Source organism: Hipposideros armiger, unplaced genomic scaffold (assembly GCF_001890085.2).
Source record: "Hipposideros armiger isolate ML-2016 unplaced genomic scaffold, ASM189008v1 scaffold_37, whole genome shotgun sequence".
In the NCBI taxonomy this organism is placed as follows: Eukaryota; Metazoa; Chordata; class Mammalia; order Chiroptera; family Hipposideridae; genus Hipposideros; species Hipposideros armiger.
Window position 1 is genome coordinate 5,405,570 of NW_017731387.1, and position 21,695 is coordinate 5,427,264.

General features: G+C 59.0%; 2 protein-coding genes across 13 annotated transcripts in view; one reads left to right on the forward strand and one right to left on the reverse strand.

Annotated features, from left to right (window-relative positions):
* The window catches only part of PPFIA4 (PPFI scaffold protein A4), a 39,262-nt gene extending 24,382 nt beyond the window's left edge, over positions 1-14,880 (forward strand). For 10 of the 12 annotated variants that reach the window (XM_019638101.1, XM_019638100.1, XM_019638105.1 and 7 more), the window contains 11 exons: positions 1,430-1,523; positions 1,923-2,004; positions 2,405-2,605; positions 3,201-3,263; positions 3,863-3,889; positions 4,953-5,128; positions 6,844-6,941; positions 7,462-7,637; positions 9,402-9,470; positions 12,389-12,530; positions 12,862-14,880. In XM_019638101.1, coding sequence (XP_019493646.1) covers positions 1,430-1,523; positions 1,923-2,004; positions 2,405-2,605; positions 3,201-3,263; positions 3,863-3,889; positions 4,953-5,128; positions 6,844-6,941; positions 7,462-7,637; positions 9,402-9,470; positions 12,389-12,530; positions 12,862-12,911 — 1,178 coding nt within the window. In that variant the 3' untranslated portion in view covers positions 12,912-14,880. Of the gene's footprint in view, positions 1-1,429; positions 1,524-1,922; positions 2,005-2,404; positions 2,606-3,200; positions 3,264-3,862; positions 3,890-4,952; positions 5,129-6,843; positions 6,942-7,461; positions 7,638-9,323; positions 9,471-12,388; positions 12,531-12,861 lie in introns of those variants that run through there. The other 2 variants (XR_002123504.1, XM_019638111.1) reach the window with 2 other exon arrangements.
* A 3,746-nt stretch (positions 14,881-18,626) lies between these two features.
* Positions 18,627-21,342, reverse strand: MYOG (myogenin). Its single transcript, XM_019638003.1, has 3 exons — positions 20,799-21,342; positions 20,046-20,127; positions 18,627-19,497 (listed from the first exon to the last, which is right to left on the reverse strand). Exons 1-3 carry the CDS (start codon positions 21,267-21,269, stop codon positions 19,376-19,378), a joined length of 675 nt encoding a protein of 224 aa, XP_019493548.1. The 5' UTR covers positions 21,270-21,342; the 3' UTR covers positions 18,627-19,375.
* Positions 21,343-21,695: the final 353 nt, after the last annotated feature.

The following is a 21,695-nucleotide window of genomic DNA, read 5'->3' on the forward strand; positions in this document are numbered from 1 at the left end:
CTCGTTATGGCTTAGTAGATGTTACATTCAAGTAAGTGCCTAGCTGGAATTGCACCCCCTGTGTGATAATGAAGTCCTCGTACGTGCTTGGCACGTGGTAGGTGCACGGTCAGTGCCAGCTGTCTTCCTTCCCTCCCTCCATCTATTTCCCTCATCTATTCAGTCATTTGTTTAACAGGCATTTATTGAGTAACCCGTGGACACAGGCTTAGTATTAGGTCCGTTCCTTCAGGGAGCTCTAATGAAAGGGAAAAATAAGTGATAAGTCCAAGACAGTGCAGTGACAGCAGTGTGCCCGGTGCTTCTGGGACTTAGAACTCAGCCATGGTGCTGGGGTGCCCACGCGCAGCCCTGGGGCTGAAGCTGAAGGAATTTGCCAAGAAGTGGTGTCTGTGGAAAGAGCGTGGGTCTGAGAAAGGCACAGACTCGAGAATGGCAGAGTCGTGTCTGCCGTTGAGTCTGTGTGAGTGGGGGAGGTGGGTTGAACCCTAGGCTAAGGCCAGCTCATAAGGTCTTTGCAAACTCAGTGGAAGAGGTTTACACGTCCCCAAGGTGGAGGAGCATCAGTGACCTCATGCAAGAGAGAAGCCTGATCAGGGAGAAAGGAACCTTGGACCCCAAGGCGTAATTGCATAATTATTCCTTCCTGCACCCAGGAAGGTGTGAATCAGAACACAGCTAGCTGAGCTGGGAGGAGGAGGAAGAGAGGACGGGCACCTGTGCTCAGGGCATGAGCCTCCGCCAGGGACCAGGTGGAGCCGCCGTCCTCTGCGCACAGCTGCTGAGAGGCGAGGTCTGCTTCCGGGAAGAGGCATCGAGTGAGGCCTTCTGATGCCTGTGTCTCCCGCAACGTCGGCACCTAAGACAGCATCTCAAAGTGGTTTCTGGGTGAAGCACACCCACTGCCCTCTGTGAATTCTAAGAGGGTCCCCTTGCCATGAGCTTTCTAGCATTCTGGCATCTGTTCAGGGGACCCTTAGCAAAAGAAGGCAGAGCCGTGCACTTTCCGTAGGCAGTTTTGTGCCCGTGAGACACCCTGAGAAAGACACCGTATCCCCAGCCCGAGCCAGGTCAGGAGAACCCTCTCTGAGCCTCGCAGCCCTTCGTGTACAGCTCTCGGGTCTCCTTGGCACCTTGGTTTGGAGGAGGGACAACTTCTGTCTAGGATTCTGATGCTGTTAGGGTGGCACATGTCACTCCATCCAGCTGGAAAATGCCCCAGGCTGACTCCCGGGGGGACTCTGGGCTGGAGCCACCCACTCAAAGCTACTCTGGGACCACTTAACTGCAGACACGCTGAGTGAGGCTCCAGGAATAATGGGTGGTCCCATCAGGCTCCTGGGTTGTCACGGCCTGCCCCCCAGTCCTGGCCCAGGCCAAGGGAGGAGAAGCAGAGGGTGTCACTGACATGTCATCGCTTCCCTTCCAGTTCTGCTGACAGACTCTGAGCTCGGTGTGCAGGAGCCCATGGTGCCCACCAAGCTGGGGACCCAGGCAGAGAAGGACCGGCGGCTGAAGAAAAAGTAAGCGCCACAGGCCAAGCTGGGCCCCACCCGCGGCCCTGCCCCTTGCTGCTGTGGGACTGAGCTCAGGCAGCCAGAGCCCAGCAAGGCCATCTCTGAACTGAGCTGGCCTGGTCTGTGTAGGCACAGTGGGGCCAGCAGCCCAGGGGGCTGAGGTGTCTGGCACAGCAGACTGAAATGCTGTCGGGTCCTGTCACACAGTGAGATCCCCTCACCCTCGGGGATACACAGGTGTTCCTTCCCTGTGTCTCATCGTCACCGCTCCAGGCACAGAGCAGAGGTGGCAGTCCAAGGGTGGGGAGCACAGGGAGAGGGAGGCCAGCGTTGGGCACAGCCAGGGTCCCGGGAGTCAGCTCGAGGACAAGGAAGGACTGGTGACTCTGTTCCTCTTCCTGCAAGACACCAGCTGCTTGAAGATGCGCGCAGAAAAGGAACACCCTTTGCCCAGTGGGACGGCCCTACTGTGGTCTCCTGGCTGGAGGTAACCGGGGTGGGGCGAGGACGCCTCGGCACGCTTGTCCCCTGCCAGGTGCACACATGCTCCCACACTTACCCGTCCCCCGCGCCCAGCAACACACTGATTACTTTGATGCCGCTGAGTTTGGATAAAGGGCACCCAGTCATCGCCGAGCCATGACTCTCACAGGCTGCTTGAGCCTTCCTGTAGGCTGCCCCCGGGGAGCTGGTCACCCCTGCGTTGCCGGGAAAGCCCTTCACCTGCCTTGGTCTCAGGTTTTTGTTGTAAAATGGGGAACAGGCGCTTGATGGTGGTCGTCTCCACATCTCTCAGTTCCTCTGCTCTGTGTCTGTCTGTTGTGACCGCGGGTGAGGCCTGGCCTCACCTGTCCAGAGGAAGCTGAGTGACTGTGTCCTGTGTGCAGCTCTGGGTGGGGATGCCGGCCTGGTACGTGGCTGCCTGCCGGGCCAACGTCAAGAGCGGTGCCATCATGTCGGCCCTGTCGGACACGGAGATCCAGCGGGAGATCGGGGTCAGCAACGCCCTGCATCGGCTCAAGCTGCGGCTGGCCATCCGGGAGATGGTGTCGCTGACCAGCCCCTCCGCCCCGCCCACCTCCAGGACCGTGAGTGGCCTCCCTCACCTGGGACGTTTTCAGAGGCCCTGGAGTAGTCTTCGCAAAGCCACTGTTGGTCTCTGGGAAAATGGTAGCAGAGTCCTGTCCCCGTTCTTCCCGTCCCCACAAAGGGCTTCACGTGGTTCCAGGAGGGGTGACACTGATGCTAGGACGGTCCCACATTCCACCCAGTGGCCCCACCTTTCCACCCCCTGCTCTGCCAACAGTTCAGATCTTGGCAGCATTCTTAGGATAGGATTTGCGGGGCTCTGTGTTGGTACCAGATTGGGGTGGCAGAGGGATGGGGCGTTGGGAGGTCTGTCTTGGTCCTCTGACCTCTCCCCGGACCCCAGGATGAGACCTCGCCGTCGTCCCAGGCTGCAGCCCTCATAGCCGAACATGCCGTGTGAGCTCTGAGCACCGGGCGCTGAGCTCAGCGGTGGCACACGGCAGTCAGAGTCGCTCAGAGCTGGACGGTGCAGAGCTGTGGGCTGGGCCTGTGGGAGGACTCGACAAGCTTTGTCCTTGTCCTTGGGGCTCCAAGCCTGATGGGGACTCCAGGGGCCCACATGGGGGACCAGCTAGGTTCCCTCTCTGCCTGCAGTCTTCCGGGAACGTCTGGGTCACCCACGAAGAGATGGAAACGCTGGCAACATCCACCAAAACAGTGAGTGTGGCTCTGTGCCTGGGTTAGGGCTGATGTCCTCCAAGCATTGAGGGGAAACTTGTGGGCAGTTGATTGAATATGAGATGGGTGACCCCGATGTGTGACTGGGTGGTTCTCAGGGTGGAGGGTTGGTGGGAAAAAAGCGAGACTAGCAACTGTGTGCACGCATATGTTTCCCTGTGTTATGTGTACGTGTGCACATGTGTATGTGTGAGTATGCATGCATGTGTGCGTGTGCGTGTACTTGCGTGTATGTGTGCATGTATGGGCATCCACAGCTCACCCCAGGAGGCTGCCGCTGGAGCCGGGGTGAACAGAGCCTTGTGGGGCTGGATGCCCGGAGCCGTCACCCTCAGCGTGTGCCTGGCTCCCACTGGAGACACAGGGCGGGTTGGGGCAGCCCGGCTCCCATGCCAGCCGGGGCGGTGTACAGGAGTGTTTTTTGCCACACGCACAACCTGCTCCCCTCTCAGTGCAAACACAGGCTGTCGCACCAGCATTCTGTTTGTCTTCACCACCTGCTGCACTTGCCCTGGTCACCCACCCTTCTGGGGGTGGTGACGCCCTCTGATGGCTTGTTTCCCTCACACGCTGCTTAGGACGGTGAGGAGGGCAGCTGGGCTCAGGTAAGACCCCTGCCCAGGACCCTTGGGGCAGTTTCTTCTCCCAACAGGTCTCCCCCTGCTGGCCCTGCCCCTCATTCATTTGTTGGGGTTTCTCAGGTGGGTGGGTGGCAGGGCTGTGGCCGCACGCCTGCCTCCTGGGGAGTAACTAGATGTAGAGCGGAAGAACCCCCTCCGCCTCCCAGGGGCCCCTGGGCTGAGCAAAGGCCCTTCCCTTCATCCACTCAGTGAGCGAACTTGTGCTGTGCAGCTGCTAGGCCGAGGCCTCAGGAGGCTTTGGATACAGACGTGAACAAGCCCAGCTCTCGGGGGCTAATATCCTCGGGGAGAGACAGGCAGAGGCTTGAGCACCTCACTGCAGTCAGATAAGTGCTGTGAGACCAGTGGAGCCGCACTGCTCACGCTCACAGGGGACCGTCTGCCGGACGGGACAGGTTGGTCACAGTGTGTTCCCACAGTGACACACGCAGCAGAGGAAGTGGATGGAATACAGTGTCAAGTGAAAAGGGTGACCCCCCCGGAAGATTTGCAGGATTTTACTCTAACACTCCAAAACAAGCAAAATGAATAGTATATTGCTGAGAGAATTCTACTTTGGTGATTGTGAACACTGTTAAAATGTTTTTCAGGCAAGGGACGAAAAGCTCGGCACAGCAGTCACCTCTAGAGGGGAGGGGACACTGTGTCTGGCTCCCTTTGGCATGATGCAGCCGTCATGCAGCCTGTCCCCTGGGCGCTGCGGGCGGGCCGTCGGGCGTGCCTGACAGGGAGGCAGGCCTGGCGCAACCACAGACGCAAAGGGAGGGGTCCCATTATCTGCTGCCTGGGTAGTTGCTTCTGTTGCTTCTGTCATTAGTGCAGATAATGGTACGGAAGTAGAACCATATCATTTCGAGATCCTAAAAAGTTCCATTTAAAACCCCTCCTCCCCCACCCCAGCCCCGAGGCAAAGAAGCTGGAACTTGATTGAGCTGATGGAGGATGCGGTCGTGTTTCCGCCCACGGCCAGGCCAGCTGCGACCTGGCACTGCCTGCCTCGCCACATCCCTCCACCTTGTTCCCCCAGACCCTGGCCTACGGGGACATGAACCATGAGTGGATCGGGAACGAGTGGCTGCCCAGCCTGGGGCTGCCGCAGTACCGCACGCACTTCATGGAGTGCCTGGTGGACGCACGCATGCTGGATCACCTGAGCAAGAAGGACCTGCGTGTCCACCTGAAGATGGTGGACAGCTTCCACCGGTGAGCAAGGTGGGCCGGGCCATCCCAGCAGGCCTGTTCCGCCAACATGGGGGCCCCACCGCCACCCATGGCCCGGTCTGGCCCCCTCCCTCTTGGGACAGCGGGAACCCCATGGTGCCCTGCAGCTTGAGGCCTGAATCCTCTCACCGCCAGCCCTCTCCATTTCTCTTTAGCGTCACTTTCTTGGAGTTCTCTCCCCAGGTCTGAATTCCATGACCTGTTGCTGGGCTCTCTGAATCCCGTGTTACTCGAGAAGACTAGGTTAGGTGACTGAATCCTTCCGCGTAGAGGGGAACGGTCCTTGTGGGCCTCTGCCTGGCTACTGTCCCCCATCTGAGCCTGTGTGCTTTGCACCCACATCCTTTGTGCAGGATGTCATCTAGTCCTTTCCTGTTTGCTGGACAGGTCCTCCGTTCAAAGGTGTCTGCGGTGGAGGTCCCCAATCCACAGCCCACGGGCTGAATTGGCCCACAGATCTGTTCTGTTTGGCACACGTGGTTCCAGCAGTGACAGTTTTTAGGAAGTTCTTTCTCACATCCAGCTTCAAGTCGCACAGGTTGCTAGTTCCCAGAAAGGGTGTCTGAGATACGGAGTGATTGTCCCAGGGAGATGGGCTGCCTGGGTAAGCTGAGGGGACAGGAGGAGGGGGACATCTGCGTGATGCAATGTTACAAAGCAGTGGCCTCGCTAATGAAGAGCAGCAGGTGTGGTGGGCAGGCACTGTCTCTGTTGTCCTCAGCTCTGTAGATGACAACGCCGGGAGAGGAGGGGTGACAGCCGCGTTCAGGCCTGGAGCAACAATGATGTAGAAAGCTGCCTCTAGAGGCAGTGCATCCGTCCAGCGGTGGGGAGGTGCAGGTGCTTGTGCTGCTCAGAGGAAACGCTCCAGGTGACTCCTGCTTTAGGCGGGACCCTGCGGGGGTGGCCTCGGGTGCCACCTAACCCATAGCCTGTGGCTCTCAGCTTGGTGCTCCTGGCACCATACAGCACCTGCAGTGCTTTACGTGAAAGGCTCCGTTTCATTGACCAGCACTGATGGCCATTGTGTGCTGGACACTGTTGGTGGGGTTTGAGATTCATCAGTGAGGAGGACAAAGTTCCCTGCCTCACGGAGCTTCTATGTTAACTGGGAGAGACAGACAGGGGTTAGGAAACGTGCGAGGAACCAAAAGTGGTAGGAAACAATTAGGGGGTTGGGAGTGTGGGCTGGGGGTGGTGACATTTGAGCAAAGACCGGGGAAGAGTGTTCCAGGCAGAGGGTGCAGCCAGTGCAAAGGCCCCGAGGCGTGTGGGCATAAGGGAGATCACTAGCGTCTTACAGGTCGTTGTGAAGATTCAGTGAAACGGGGATACAAAGGATTATCTTGTTTTTGCTTTTCCTGTGACTGGTAGGGTCTTTGGGTCTTTGTCGCTCCAGGGCCTGGAGAGGGAGGAACGTGCTGCTTTCTCTTTGCTGCTGCTTCTTCACCTTCTTCTTCTTTCCCCCCCCCCTTTCTTTGGGACATGCTGCGTTCATTCAAAGAGCTGCCTCCAACATCAGCCCACCCCCGGGCTGAGAGGGAGCACATGGGGCAGACTGAGAGGGAAGTGGCCTTGGGTGGGTCGCGTGAAGCCCTGTGGGCAGAGCAGAGGGGGAAGCTCTTTGTGCCGGATGTAGGTCTGCACATGGGCCAGTATGGCCAGAACGTGGGCCCTGAGGCTGTGTGTGCCCACAGAACTAGTCTTCAGTATGGCATCATGTGTCTGAAGAGGCTGAACTACGACCGGAAGGAGCTGGAGAAGAGGCGGGAGGAAAGCCAGCAGGAGATCAAGGGTAAGCGGTCAGTTCAGCAGCCTCTGAAAGGTGTGGGGGGCCTCAGGCACAGTGGACGCTCCAATCTCAGCGGAAGGTACAGCCCGACCTGAAGGAGTTGGGCCCTAGATCTGATGAGGGGGCCGTGTCCGTGCCCAAAGGACGCTGCCATTTGGTGGAAAAGAAATAGCCCCTGCTCCGCCGTCTCAGCTGTCACCGCCACACCAGACAGTGGCACCCGCGGGACGGATGCAGTGAGTCCCCAGGACGGTGCTCAGGGAACTTAGGGGTCCTAGTGGGAGGGTAGGAAAGAGACCTTGAAGGCAGGAAGAACAAGGAGGCCATTCCAGCTTGGGGGCAGGGAGGGGCCCGTGCCAGGGCTCCGGGGAGAGTCAGGAGCCCGCTGGCCTGACCCTCAGCCCCATGGCTGGCTGTCCAGGAGCCCAGGTGTCAGGGAGGATGGGCCCTGGGTCTCGGGAGCCCTTCTGTCCCGTGGGCCTGGGTGGGCCGCCTCCCTTCTGCCCTTCTCGCCCACCCGCAGATGTGCTGGTCTGGACCAACGAGCAGGTGGTTCACTGGGTGCAGTCCATCGGGCTCCGGGACTATGCAGGACACCTGCGTGAGAGTGGCGTGCACGGCGCCCTGCTCGCCCTGGACGAGAACTTCGACCACAGCACGCTGGCCCTGCTCCTGCAGATCCCCACGCAGAACACCCAGGTGGGCGTCCCTGTCAGCAGCTCCTGCCCTCACACACAGGCTTCTTCTGGGGCTTGTCCCCAGTGGACCACAGTGTCCCCGCACCTCTCGAGCGCCACGTCAGTCCCTCGCCCCCCCCCCATCTCCTCACACCCCATCTTTGCAGCTGAGGCTCCAGGTCCTCCTTTTCCTCAACCTGCTCCCCTGACCTGATTTTCTGAGGAGAACGGGCACTGGGTTCCCAGGAGACCACAGAGCACACGTCTCCTTTGTCTGCCACCCTCGGGTCTGCTCCTGGGCCCAGGCTTAGACTAAATGGACCCAATAACGCACCCCAGAGCCTCTCCATGCCAGGCACCGAAGAGTTCACATCCCTGTGAATTATGTCATCACTGAGGGGCTGTGGTCCAAGAATGGATCTAAATTCTCTCGAAGCTGTTTGTCTGGCCTCCCTCACTTCCTGTGGGTAATGGACTCTGGAAGTACTCAAGATGCCCCTGTGAGGCCCCCAGGGTGCCCGTCAGCCTCCCCCTCGTCGGGATGACTCCTGGGTGTGGGAATGGTGTTGTCTTCACCGGTTCTGCTCTTGTGGTTTCATGAACTCGTGGTGTTGCCTCCGGGCTCGAGCCTCTGTGTCTCTAGACAGCGTCTGCATCTTTCTGCCTTTTCTCATGGAGACGCGCCCAGAGCCCTCATTGTCTCAGCTGCCCTTGACTGGACTGTGCAGCTGTCGGGCCTCTGGCAATTCAGCCCCAGAACGGCACAGGCTATTCCAGTTCTGGCTGGTGTGAGGGTGGTGCTGTGCGGTCTCGTAATTCTGGTGGTGTGATGGCCCTTTGGGGTGACGGCCGCCCACAGGGCCAGGGTGTCCTGTAGGCTCTGTGCCGTGACCCCCACCAGCCCCTCAGCAGGGCCAGCACAGGCTCCTTCCTTTTGTAAGGGAGCTTAGATACTTGAAAATTTGCTCTGCTTCTCCTTGCTGGTCATTTATAAAAATGTTGTATTCCCGGGGCGGACAAGGACTGTCCTTGCTAGCAGTGGGGTGAGCGAGCTTGCTCTCTGCAGGTTCCGTTTCCTGCCCCTGAGTGCGTTCGTTTCTGTGGAGAGCAGCTGGTCCGTAGGCAGGGCAGGGTCCCTCTACAGCTGCCCAGCCTTCTTGGTTTCCTGACCCCTTCGTGTCGCCCAGCTATTAGCGGAAGTGGGATCTGAACCAATATGGAATCCGTCTTTTAAAATGGTGAAAAATATCTGGTGGCAGTTTTGAAAACTTTCTTATTTCTCCCAAATCTCCTGAGTTAAACTCCCAGGGGGCCTCTGTGCGCCAGTCAGCCCAAAGGCCCCCAAATCCACGACTGAGCAGTTTTCCGGGGCTAAATTTTCCATGCGCAGCCTTATGAAATGTGTTTCTTTAACCTAATAAGTTATATCCCTACTACCTATGGCATACATGCTTATTTATTCCCCCCCACTGAAAGGCAAGATTTTCCCTGAGACAAAGTGTGGGGTTTTTCCCCAAGAGGTGAAGCCTGTCCACCCATGTGTTCTGTGAGCCTCCTTTTTAAAAAGATACAGTTTTCTAATTTGCTTCATATGAGAGAATCCTAAGGTTTACAGTTGACTCAAGAGGACACAGAGATTTGCTTCAAGGAGCAGAGCAGTTAATGGGTTACATGCACTGAAACCGCGTCTCTGCCCTCGGACCCCTAGGAAACAGGTGACAGATGGCACGGCGGGCGCTAACTACAGCCTCTCCTGCCTCTCCCTCTCTTACCCTGTGGGCTGCAGGCACGCCAGCTGATGGAGAGAGAGTTCAACAACCTGTTGGCCTTGGGCACAGACCGGAAGCTGGATGATGTGAGTGTCCAGCCGTGAATTAGGGGCCCTGGGATTTGGTCATTGTTGGTTCAATGGATTGAAGTTCATGGGCTGATGTTGGCGCGGGGGTGGCCCAAGGTGGCCCAAGGGATGAGAGCCGTGGGGATGGAGATGACATCAGGGTTTGGGAGGTAGGGCCAGGCCTAGCCTCAGGCTGGAGAAGTGTCCGAGACTCTTCCTCGAACACAAGCTGAACACAAGCTGAAAGCCGCTGTGTGTTGTCCCTCCAGCACCTCCAGCTCTGTGCCCTGCCCCTGGCCACATGGGGCCATAGGTGCCCCCAGGGGCATCTCTGTCTCAGACCCCGTCTCCTCAGTGCCGTCAGCACAGCTCATTCAGGTTCCAGCCCGCCCTACAGCAGTGTGGTCTTTGGGAGGCAGACATGATGCTGAGGCATCCTCAGGTGGCAGCTGGACACGTGGCCCAGGCTTCGTCCGGCAGCTTTCCCTCCAGCTTCTGTCATGTCTGTCTTCTTACCAAGTCAGGGTTTCCTCTCTGTGCCTCCCACTGGGTTCCGTCAGGCCTGGTCTGAGTTTAGTTTATGCTGAACTCTCCACGAAGACCCTGAGATGCCTGAGGACACAGCCGCCCCGCCCTCTGCAGCCTCCCTGTCTGCTCTCACCCCACCCTTGTCTGTCAGGTCTGCCCTGGACCCTTGGCTCTGAACAAGTTCAGGAGAGCCCGACTGTGCAACTGCAGCTCCTCAGTGCGGTCGGGTTGCTTTCTGATCCCTGTCGCCTGTGCAGCTCCCCTCTTCCTCACCCCTGCCCCTCGCCGTCTCTGCTGAGACTTCTGGCCTCTTTGGGACACGATCAGTGCTCCCTTCTCAGAGCCCAGCTTTGTGGGGTGACTGCTTGGCCTCGGTAGAGAGGACATACTCAGGAACACACAGAATGTGGGGGGCTGTTTTCTCCACAGAGGTACCTTGAAATTTGGAATTCATCACACATGCGCGCGCACACACATCAAGGAGGTAAACTGCAGACCCACTCTCAGAGACTGGAGTTTTCCCAGCGGCCCTGCCGTGTGGGCCCCCCAGTCACTCCCCACACACCTGGGTCTTTGCTCCCTTTAATGCTGTCTGAGAAGTGACTTCCGGATATCTCAGTATGCTGCTTCCTCATTTAGGAAGATACTTACTCCTTCCACCCCTACAGCACGCTTGTCTGAAGGCCTCCTCTGGGCCAGGCCTGGTGGTACCATGGTGACAGCTCGTTCGTGCTGACAGTCATCCTGTGTGACAGGTCACGGTTGCACCTGGCACATGAGGAACTGGAGCTCAAAGAGGCAGCTTCGTGGTTGTCATAGGCTGTGTGGCGGCCAGGACTGGAGCGAGTGTGCATGACTTCTGTGCTCCCCCATGTGCCACTGCCGCCCTGTCACGCGTCAAGCTCTGGCAGAGTTGCCGCATCGGCGATGGTGGGCTGGCAGCACCGTGTGTTTCCGGGATGCATGTGGGGCGGGGCTGAAGGGGACTGGCTCCTGCCAGGAAGCTTCAAGCAGAAGGGCGGTCCCAGGAGGAGGGCGAGGAGCTGCTGCTGGGCACGTCGTCGGGCCTGGGGAGGCTGCCCTTGTCCAGCCACCCAGCACGTCACCAGCAGCCTGCAGCTGCCTCTAGCAGCCATTGCCTCTGTCAGGTGTGGCTCTCAGGTTTCCCTCTCAAGCTTCAAGGCCCTGGAGGGCTGTGTCCATTCCCCCCCTGCATGGAGATCAGATCAGGACGCAAGGGGGCTGAGGGGTGGGGCGGGAAGGTCATCTGACTCTTAGGGGATGAGGAAGGCAGAGGCAATCCTTAGGGCTGGCTGAAGGTGGGAGGGGGGCTGTGGGCTCAGCGAAGGGCAGGGTCCAGGAGGACGGAGGTGAGGAGGGGAGCTGGCTCACGGAGGAACGCCTGTGCAGGGAGCCACGGCCATCCACTGCGAGCAGTGTTTATTCAGTGCCTGCAGCGTCCCGGGCACTGCTCGGGCTGGGACAGAAAAGACCATGGTCTCTGTCCCATGGAGTACAGAATTTGAAAGGATGGAGAGATTAATGAAGTCGTCTCATACGTACACGTAACAATGCTGCCAGACCACGGCTATGACAAAGGAACTCGAGCTAGAACCAATAGGGCCACCTCCAGGCACGAGCAACAAACCCAAGGGGTTGGGGCTGAGTGGGGTTGTTGAGGTGAGGACAGGTGGCTTAGTGTCCCCTGTTCCTGCTGGTGGCACTCTGCCTGCCCCAGACCGGAGAACCCAGGGCGGAGGGTGACTGGGCTGCCAACAGGGCAGGGTGGGGAGGTCGGGGCTCAGGGATATCGTATGGGCTGCGGCCCTGGGCGTCCTTCGGCAGAGAAGGTTATTGTGGAGACTTGGCTGGCATCAGCGAGGGGGCATGTGGCAGGGGCTGCCTCTGCTGGGCCATCTGCCTGGCTGATCACTCAGCGTTGTCCCCTGATCCCATTAAGGTGGCAGCTAGAGTCAGAGGTGGGTTATGTTGTTCCTCCTTTACAGACAAGGAGCTGGAGGTCACACTGAAGCCAGGTCTCCCTTCTCCAGACCCATCCTGAGGCCCGAGAAGGGCAGGAGGGGTGGGTGGGGGCTGCGTGGTGACCACTCTCCACGGGTCAGTCTGAGACCGGTCACTGGGCCTCTGAGCTGGCTTTGAGATGACTGGGGCCTCCAGGAAACATTTCAGATGCCCTCAGAGGGACCCCTGCCACCGGAGACAGGACCTCTCAGAGTCGCAGGGGGTGGTGCCCACTTCAGCCCAATTCATTTTACAGATGGAAAGGCAGAGGGCCGATGTTTGCCCCCTTCTTTCCCGAGGGACGGGAGTGGTATCCCCGGAGCAGCCAGGGCTGCCCTCTCCCAGGCGGGGAGCTGGGTGGCATCTCGGCTGTGTCCCCCACGCAGGGGGAGGACAAGGTGTTCCGCCGCGCGCCCTCCTGGAGGAAGCGCTTCCGGCCGCGGGACATCCCCGGCGGCGTGCTCAACGTGTCCACCCTGGGGTCCCTGCAGCCTCCACCGGCCCCGCCGAAGAAGGTGGCGCCCGAAGGTGAGTGCTCGCTGCGCATCTGCGCGCTGACCCTGGGCCGCCCCGCGCGCGCACTCACCGCCGCCTGCGAACCCGGCTGCCGACTCCTCCGGCCGGGACGGCGGGGCGCCGAGCCCGGAGCCCTCCACGGCGCGGACCCGCTCCTGCTGACCCCCCTGCCTGGGTCTGCCGGGCGCGCCCGTGGCCGGGGTAAGAGGGCCAGGCCCAGCGCACGGCCTCCCGGGCCCTCCCGGCCCCACCTGGCCGCCCGCCGCGCCTGCTGCGCCCTCCGGGGCCGTCCACGCCCACGTGGGGCGCGAACCCGGCTCAGGCCGCTGTCTCTCTCCCCCAGCTCGCTCCCACTATCTCTACGGACACATGCTCTCCGCCTTCCGGGACTAGCCGGCCCTGGATCTCAGAATACACTCGTCCGCCCCTCGCATCGCATCCCCCCCGCAACCCCCGCGTGTCCTTTGTAAGTCTCGTGGACGTGGCTGGGTTTGTGCAGATTCTGGAGGACCGCAGCCCCCCGTGGGCGGGGGAGGGGGTGTGTGTGTGGCGCCACCCGCCCTCTCCTGGACCTGGTGGGTCTGGACGGCGATCTCCACTGGAGACCAGGACGCTGTGCCACGGGCTGGGGACGGCCCTTCTAAGGAAAGGACACTCAGACTCCGCCTTGCTTGGGCTGTTTGGCCCCTGGTCCCTGTCCGTCCCCTGGCGGTGCCAAGTGGCCCGCCACCTGGGTTGGGCACCCCTCAGCATTCGTCTTCCCTGAAGTCCTCTGCACAACACAGCCCCTGCCTCCAGGAGGCGCACTCTCGGGGTGGTGAGGCTGTGGATGGGAAGGCTAAGCGGAGCCCCCAGAGGTGAGCGGGAGGAATCTGAGGGAAACGGGCTCCTGCGCTGCGGGCCAAGGGCAGGCATGGGGAGCGCAGGCAGCCCACTGGAGGCGGAGCCGATGGCCTGTGGTGCCTTAAGCCCGAAGGCCTGTGGGTACGCCTTGTGGCCCAGCCGCGGGCTGGGGGCAGGGATGGTGTGGCTCAGCTTGGGGGCAGAACTGCCAGCTACGCTCCCAGCACCCTTCCCTTGTGGCTGGCTATGCCCATCGTGTGGTAACCCGAGCCCCATAACGATATGCCTGATGGGTGGCTACACTGACCTTAGATTCTGGGGAAAACATACCCTGAGACTCCCTTGCCCTGACCTGGGGAGAAAGTGAAGCTTCCTTGTCAGTGAGTCAGGCCCCAGGTCCAGGTTACTGAACGTTGGGGAAGGCTGTTGCTCTCCTGCTCACCCCCAAACCACCTACCCCTTGTTCCGGGCTCTCTTGGTGTGCAGGCACTGCCCCCTCCAGAAGCTTCTGAGATCTGCCCAGCCCCTACCAGTTTACTGCTGTCGCCACCATGCAGCATGGGGGCAGCTGAGGCTGGAGGATGCAGGTCCTGGCTTGGTAGGAATGTCATCTCCAAGAAATCCTCTTCCTCACCCACCTCCTCAGCCTGCCAAGGTGCCTGCAAGTGTTTAGGACCTGCGTTCAGGATGAGTGGATGGAACCCAGGGCTTCATCTAAGTGAGACGAGAGGAAAGTGTTTTCAGCATGTTTCCTGGAAAGGGGCCAGCGCGGTGCCATCCTACAGGTGGCTGAGCAGCTGGTTTGTAACCCGATCGACTCGGGTTCTGAGCAGGGCTGCACTAGCAGGTGGGGTGAGGGGTCAGAGCGCCCTGTCCAGGAGTAATGGAGCCTGAGGCAGTGCCAGGTCTCAGAGGCTTTGGCCACTTTTCAGTAGAGACCCACCATGGTGGGGCTAGCTGGCCCCGCAGCCCTGGGCAAAGCAACCACCTTTCCTGCTGTCCCTCATTATCCCCTGCACCCCCGGTCATCAGGCCACTGCAAAGGGAGCTGGAGGAGCTCATAAGCAGAAAATGAGTTGGCGGAGTGAAAAGGCCCCATCCTGCACGACAGATAGTAGATTAAGGAGAATCCCCAGATTTCTATGATTGGTGGAACTGGTATGTCAGGGGACTCGATGGGCTAGCCTGTCTTCTGCATCCTAACCCTACATGGTTGCCATGTCATAAGGCAGCAGCTGGTGGGACCCAGGTCCCTTGAGGACATCTTTGCAATATTGTTTGGAGCTGACGGAGCAGAGAACCCCAGAGGGAAGGCCGTTGTCTTGGGGCATCTGTTGCCTCACAGTCAGTGTACTTGTTTGGAGAGTCACCAGTGACCTGAGCCCCCTCACCAGCCTCCTGTACTTGTCAGGTCCCTTCTCAGTACTGTACTGTCTCAGTGCATCAGGAACGGGTGTGTGTGCGCGCGTGTGCGTGTGTGTGTACGTACCAATAAACAACCCGGTTTTAAGACAATTTACAAATGGCTCTGGTCATTTTAAACTTTGAGCTTGCCTGAGATGCCCACCTTCCTGCACAGTCCTAAGGGTTAATAAACACCAGGGTTTTAAAAACAACCTGTAGTCAGTAACCTGTTTACTCACACAAGCATGGGATTGATGTAGAGGCTGCTGTCTGGGCTGCTTGTGCCACGGGACTCAAGTGGCTGGGACGGAGGGGTGAGGAGCCCCGACTGCTGAGCTGGTGTCCTCATCTGCCCCCTGTCTACTCACCTGGTCCCAAGGTCCCTGCTCCTAGATGTCCTCTGGTTCCCCCACCTCTAGTTCAGGCCTAGTGCCTTGGTGTGGCATAGAAAACTGTCCATACTTGCTCCAGGGCCCTGTGTCTCCCCCCTCACCCCGCCTCCCCAGTGTCAAGTCCACCCAGCCTGTCACCAGAAGGCAGCATGGGCACTTCTGTCCTGCTTTTTGCAGCTGCGAACCCTCTGGGCCCACTGCAAGCACCACCTGGGAGGTGTCATTGGCCCTCCCAACAGGCAGACAGCACTCTGTCCCCCCCCACCCCCCCGCTTCGTGAGGCTGTCCACATCCCGCACTGGACTGTGAGGAAGCCCCTTTAGGTCAGTCTGTTGGTCCCTAGATGTGCATACTGGACAAATGAACCAGCCTTGTCTCAGGGTTTTTTCTAAGGATTATTAAGTAAGTCTCGACATTGTTGAGAACTACTTTGTGTCAGGTGCTGCTCTGAGCATGCTCGGCGTGTCTTCTCACCCTCACAACCCTGGGACGTGTTATCACCACCATTTTGCAGAACAGGACACTGTAAGCCGAAATGTACACAGCTGGTGAGAGACAGGTGTGGGTCCCAGAGCCAGGTCCTGACCGCACTATCTGTCCTCAGCGGCAACGAGTGTGTTGGAACGTCTGACCCAGTGCCAGGACTGCTCATCACGTCTAACCTGATTCTCTCTAAGGGAGGTCAAACGCTGCCCCTCAGCTGAGCCTCCCCGGCTTGCTGTCCCAAACCCCACGTCTGTACCACCCGTGCAGTGGCTCCTGTCACCTTCATGGGGCCGTGTTTCCTCTGCCTGCATAGTGAGCTCTCTGCAGGCAGCATAATACACTGTACATCCTTGTCTTCTCCAAGGCTGACAGTGTCCTAAACACTGACAGTCCAGGATGGCAGCGTCTGTGGCATGGAGCGAGACACGGCAGCCTGTGACCCAGGGAGAGCACATAGACGAGGGGAGGTGCTGGCCTGGTGCCTATTGGGTTGTCGGAAAAGTCATGACACATTTATCAACGAAAAACATGGAAAAAATACGTCATGACTTTTCCGACAACCCAATACAAGCCTCTGGGGCCCCTCCCATCCTCTCCATGATCAAAGGTAGAACTGACCAGCCGTGGTGACCAGCTGGCTACAGGAATGAGAGCTGAAGGGACCCAGAAAATCTTCAGTTTCCCATTGTTGCCACCCACTGACTGGGGGTTGTGTTAAGAGCAGACTTAGCGGTGATGTGAGTTTGATGTTGGACATGCTGAGCTTCAAAGGAGACCCCAGCATCACATTTCTGTTGGAATTTGTGCAAAAGAAAGAGAATGTAGGTTTCCTTTCCTTTGCCTCTCCTACGAATTTCCAAGCATCTGGTGGCCTGTGGCTGAGGGGAGGCCCGGCCAGCATCGCCGTGGGGTGAACATCGGGGGTTCCCACCTCAGCCTGGGCTGTGCCTCCTTAGGCAAGACTCCGGCCCAGAGCCTTAGCTCACCTCCAGGCACCTGGGGCCCACAAGCTAGGAATTCAGACAAGCAAGGGACGTGACATGTCAGGGATGGCGTTTTAGCCATGAAACACATCTGAACCAGGGGGCGCCACTATCGCCCTGCAGTGTCCCCCTCCACCCACCACCTACGACACCTGCCACACTTAGAAAGGTTTTCCAGCTGCCAAACAAGATCACTTTGAAAAGTTACAGATCCGAGAGCATTTATTGGGAGCTCGACAAATAGTGCTTTATGCACTCTGGAAGTCACACTCATTGTCTAAACGCTCCAAGAACTTCCTATGTGCACACTGGCAATTTATGTCAATTTCAAGTACTTCTTATGTTTTTCTCTAGGGAACCCCCGAAGTCTGTATCTGGCAGCATTTAATTTACCCAGTTTGATTTATTGCAGGTGCTCCCTCTGGAGACGGGAATTAAAGCTAATTTCCCTAAAGAACTCCTGCTCATTATTCATTAATCCTCATGTGTAATTTAATTGCCAAAGCGAAGCCTCTGTTAATTTAACAAAGTCCCTGTGCTTTGGTGACATTGGCCAGAAACTGTTGACCCAATAACTGTCACTTAGGACTGTTCATTCTCCAATGGGACCTCAGTTTACAACATGATAATTGAAGAGGAAGAAGCCTCAAAATATATCCTGCAGCCTGGAGCCTACCAGCTCCTTAACAAGGGGGAAGTGCGCTTGTTGACCAGCGCCAGCCCCCAGCGAGGGGGCAAATGAAGGCGGGGTGGCGGGGAGACTGTCACCATTGGAGCTTGGGAGGTACCGAGTAGAGGAAATGGACCTGAGTCTCCAAGGGCAGTGAGTCAGGGAGGACCGAGTGCTGTGGAGAGGACCTAGGCTTTTCCTGCAGCCCTTCAGGAAGGTGAGGCCGTAAACACAGAGACGCCAACTGGTAAGGAAACCCCACAAACGAGGCAGCTTGGGCCGGTGTGACTGGTGTTTGGGACAAGCGGCCGCCCCCATTTCTGAGTCTGCTCTGAGGCCTCCTCCTTTTCCTTACTCAGACTTTCTGGGGGAACCCTTGGAGCTGTGTGTTGAGCCCCCTGTTGAGGAGCAAACAGGAAGTCAGGTGTGGGGCACACGGCCCCGCGGAGCCCGTGGGCCCCAGAGCCTGCTCAGTAACCCTGGGTCAAGTCTGTTAAGGGCCTGAGAGCTGAGTGGGGGCTGGAACCTCCAGACTTCTGTAATGATTCTGAAACTTACAATTTGCATGAAATCAGACAAACTTAGCCTAAGGCAATTGGAGTTAATAAAGTTTTTAGTAGATGTTCATGCTCCATTCAGATTCTGGCTCCTGATATGGCCCCAGTTAGTCCTTATGTAATCGCTGTCCAAAATCTTTGTTCTCAATTCTCCACCCACCTTCTCCCCCCAGGAAGCCAGTCTTTGCAAAACAGCATCCCATCGGGAGAGAACCCAGTTTCTCTCCCTTTGACTGTCCCTTGTGGGCACCCCCCTCCCAACCCCAGCAAAACTGCCTCCGTCCTCTGAGCTGTAAGCAGGAGCCAGGCTCCCCTTATGCCTGCAGGATTGGCTAGTGTGGTGAGGGACATGATAGCTGGCCTGCGAGGAAGTGACAGTGTCTGACCCCACTTCCCTGCAGGACTCCCCCTGGTAGTGTCACACCAGAGGAGTGGCAGGGAGGCGAGGGGAAACCCACAAGTTCCAGCTCTGCCCCTGCGTGCTGGCTGAGGTCTGAGCATGGCACGTAAGCGTGTGTTCAGGTCCTTGGAGCACCTGTCGGGATGTAAGATGGAGTGACCAGGTCTGTGAGTTAGAGTGCAGCGGACACTCAGTGGACACCTACATGCCCCACACGCTTTCTGTGGGCCCGGATTCCTCTGTAGGGGCAGAAAGAGCAGGGGGCCCAGTGCCCCACCAGCTCCGGCTCTTGGATGCCTGCCCTGGGGGGCGCTGGACTGGGGGGAAGGCAACAGCAGCAGGCACCCCCTCCCTCTACATCATCATGAGACCCTTCTAGCACCCAGTCTTTATTCATTTTTTAAAAAAGGAAATCCAAATAAGTTAGCAAAAAACAAATTACAAAACAATGGCAAAACCACACTATGCTTAGTTAACAAAAGAAATCACCCCCAGACACCCCCACCCCACCCCGCCTGTCTCTGGCAACTTTGCACAGGACACCTTGGTCAGATGGCAGCTTTACAAACAACACACAAAACAAAACAAAACAAAACATAGACCACTGGAAGCTTCCCAGCAGTCACTGCAGAAGCTTGGCCCCCCAGGGACTTGGGAACAGAGGGTTGTCCCTTTCTTCTCTCTCACTCGAGGGCAGGCCCAGCCCAGCCACTGGCGTCAGGAAGAGATGGGGACAGGAGGTGCGCACAGCTCGTCCAGGGCAGGACACTGTCTTCATCGCTGAAATCTTTCTGGGGCAGTGGAGTTGGAGGCTGTGCTAGGATCAAAGCGAAGGTCCTGAGTTTGCCCCTGGCCGGGGCGTACACAAGGGGCGCTCTGGTCCCCTGTCTTATCTTCCTGGAAATGGGGTGCCTGTGCTCTGTGGCGTCAGCTAAGTGAGAGCAGCCATTCCCTCTCTGGGTGGTGAGCCTTCTATAGATGAGGGGGTAGGCTGGCATTTGGCGGCCCCACGGCTGGCTTCCTGGCAGCAGGATAGCCGGGCTTAGGAGGCCTCTGCTGCACAGGTGGTGGCATCTGTGGCCAGCTGGGGGGCCCTCCCGGACGCCCGGCCTGGCAGCAATCTCAGTTGGGCATGGTTTCGTCTGGGAAGGCCACGGAGACGTCCTCCACCGTGATGCCATCCACAATGGAGGTGAGGGAGTGCAGGCTGTGGGCATCTGTGGGGTCGGCTGTGAGCAGGTGGTCTGTAAGGAGAAGGTGGAGGCTGTTACCTGGGCAGTGCAGGGGGTCTCAAGACCCAGGACGGGATGAGCAAACATCAGGAGTCCCGCTGCCAGCCTGGGGGTGTGCGTGTGTGCCGTGCCCATTCCTGGACGCCCCTGGGGGTTGGGACATGGAAGCAACTGTTCCAACTGTGTGGCAGGTGGAGGTGGGGCCAGACGGGTGCGTCCGGGGAGACTGGCACTGCCTGTGCTGGCGCAGTTGTGCGGCACTGACTCAGCGATTCCCAGGGACCCCTGGGGCGGGGACAGTCTCCAGCTCTCCAGCTTATGGAGGTCAGCCACCAGGCACCCGCTGGGGAGCAGCAGGAGGCCGGGGCCGCTTCAGCCTGGTCAGGCCTTCGAGGAGGCACAGGGCCTCTCAGCCCACCATTTGGGGCCCTGGGCTCAGCAGATCCCTGGAGAGGCCAAGGGAGGAAGACTGGAGCAAGGAGCAAGGTAAGGGGACAGCTGTGCCTGGAGACAGGCTGAAGGGTTTGAGCCAAGGTCAGCAGGGTGCCCGCCTCACTTACCTCCTGTGTTGGGGCCGAACTCCAGTGCGCTGCCCCACTCCGGACTGCAGGAGGCGCTGTGGGAGCCGCATTCACTGGGCACCTGGGAGACAGCGAAGGCGCAAGGTCAGGCACCGTGGTGCCTGGTGGTGTCCTTTGTCCAGCCCCAGGGAGGTGGGAGGGAGGGGAAGGCCCCCGGGAGGCCCCCCTCCTCACCTGGAGTCTTCACAATCAGCTCCTTTCATGCCCCCACCTGGCCCCAGAGCCCCTGCTCCCTGGCCTCCACCCTGGGTGGGGATTCTGCCCTCACTGGACATCCGCTCGAGGGGTCTCTGGTTTTCATGTCCCTGGGACAGGGTGGAGGGGGCAGAGCATCCGGCCCAAGCAGGGCCACGCCTGTGCAGGTGCTGGGGCTTCTCTGTGCTCAGCCCCACCCAGGGCGGGGTGGGGTAGGGGCAGAGCCGCCCTCTCTGTCTGCTCTGTGTGCCTGGCCTGGCCTTTTGAGACCATCCCCAGGCACTGGGATTAATGCTAACCTCCACCCAGGCTGGCTCTGGACCCGTTCCTTCAGTCCTCTGCCACCCACCCCCCACATCGGCCTCTCCTCCCGCTGCCTCTGTCTCGTCTGGAAAGGACATGGGGACACAGGAGGTCAGCGGGACAGCCCAGCTCTGACAGAGCCTGCCTGGCACCTGCTCTCACAACCAACCCAGCCTCACCATGGGGTTCCCTCCCCGGGCAGGGAGCAGGGGGCAGGGGGTGGGAGCCACTTACCCCTGGTGGGGGCCCGCCCGCACCCCGGTAGCGCAGCTCACGCTCCTCCTGGTTGAGGGAGCTGAGCAGGGCCTGCAGGCGCTCGATGTACTGGATGGCGCCGCGCAGGATCTCCACCTTGGGGAGCCGCTGGTTGGGGTTCAGCAGGGTGCTCCTCTTCAGGGCCTCGAAGGCCTCATTCACCTTCTTGAGCCTGCGTTTCTCCCTCAGTGTGGCCGCCCGCCGCCGGTCCACGGACACCGACTTCCTCTTACACACCTTACACGCCCACGGCAGGCACTGGCCTGGGCAGTGATCTGGGGTCCCCAGCCCCTTGTCTTCGAGGGGCCCTCGAGCCTCGGGGCTCAGGCTGAGCTCAGTCCGCTCATAGCCCGGCGGCTCAAAACCCTGGAGGTGGACGGGCAGGTAGTTTTCCCCGTCGTAGAAGTGGGGTTCCTGGTAGAAATAGGGGGGTGTCTCATACAGCTCCATGGGGTCGGAAGAGACTTGTTCCTGCCACCAGCCCCCGAGCTCCTGCAGCCCCTCACGCCAACTGTTAGGTGCCATTTAAACCCTCCCCGCTGGCATGGAACCAGAGATAAATATAGCCAACGCCACGGAAACCCGAGCCCCTCTAAGCTGTTGCTGCACATCAAGAGTTCACAGCGGCTTAGATGTGATTCCCTTCCCTCGGCCCGGCCCCCACCCTGCCTGGCCAGCCTGCCCCAGCCCGGACGGCCAGCTCCTGTGCACGGGCAGGGAGGCCGTCCGCTGTAATTTGACTAGTTTTCATTTCTCAGCAGCCCCCATGGGGCAGGGGAGGTGGGGGGACACACATTCCCCTCTCATCTGCTCCTTTCAATTATTCCTGGTGGGGGGCTGCCTGCTGTCTCTTCGTGGTCCCAAAGAAGCTGGGTG

Coding starts and splice junctions, on each gene's coding strand:
- MYOG (XM_019638003.1), bottom strand. CDS start 21,269: ATGGAGCTGTATGAGACACCCCCCTATTTCTACCAGGAACCCCACTTC. Junction 20,128..20,798: donor CGGGCGGGCCCCCACCAGGG/GTAAGTGGCTCC, acceptor GCTGTCTCCCAG/GTGCCCAGTGAATGCGGCTC. Junction 19,498..20,045: donor GTTCGGCCCCAACACAGGAG/GTAAGTGAGGCG, acceptor TTCTCCTTACAG/ACCACCTGCTCACAGCCGAC.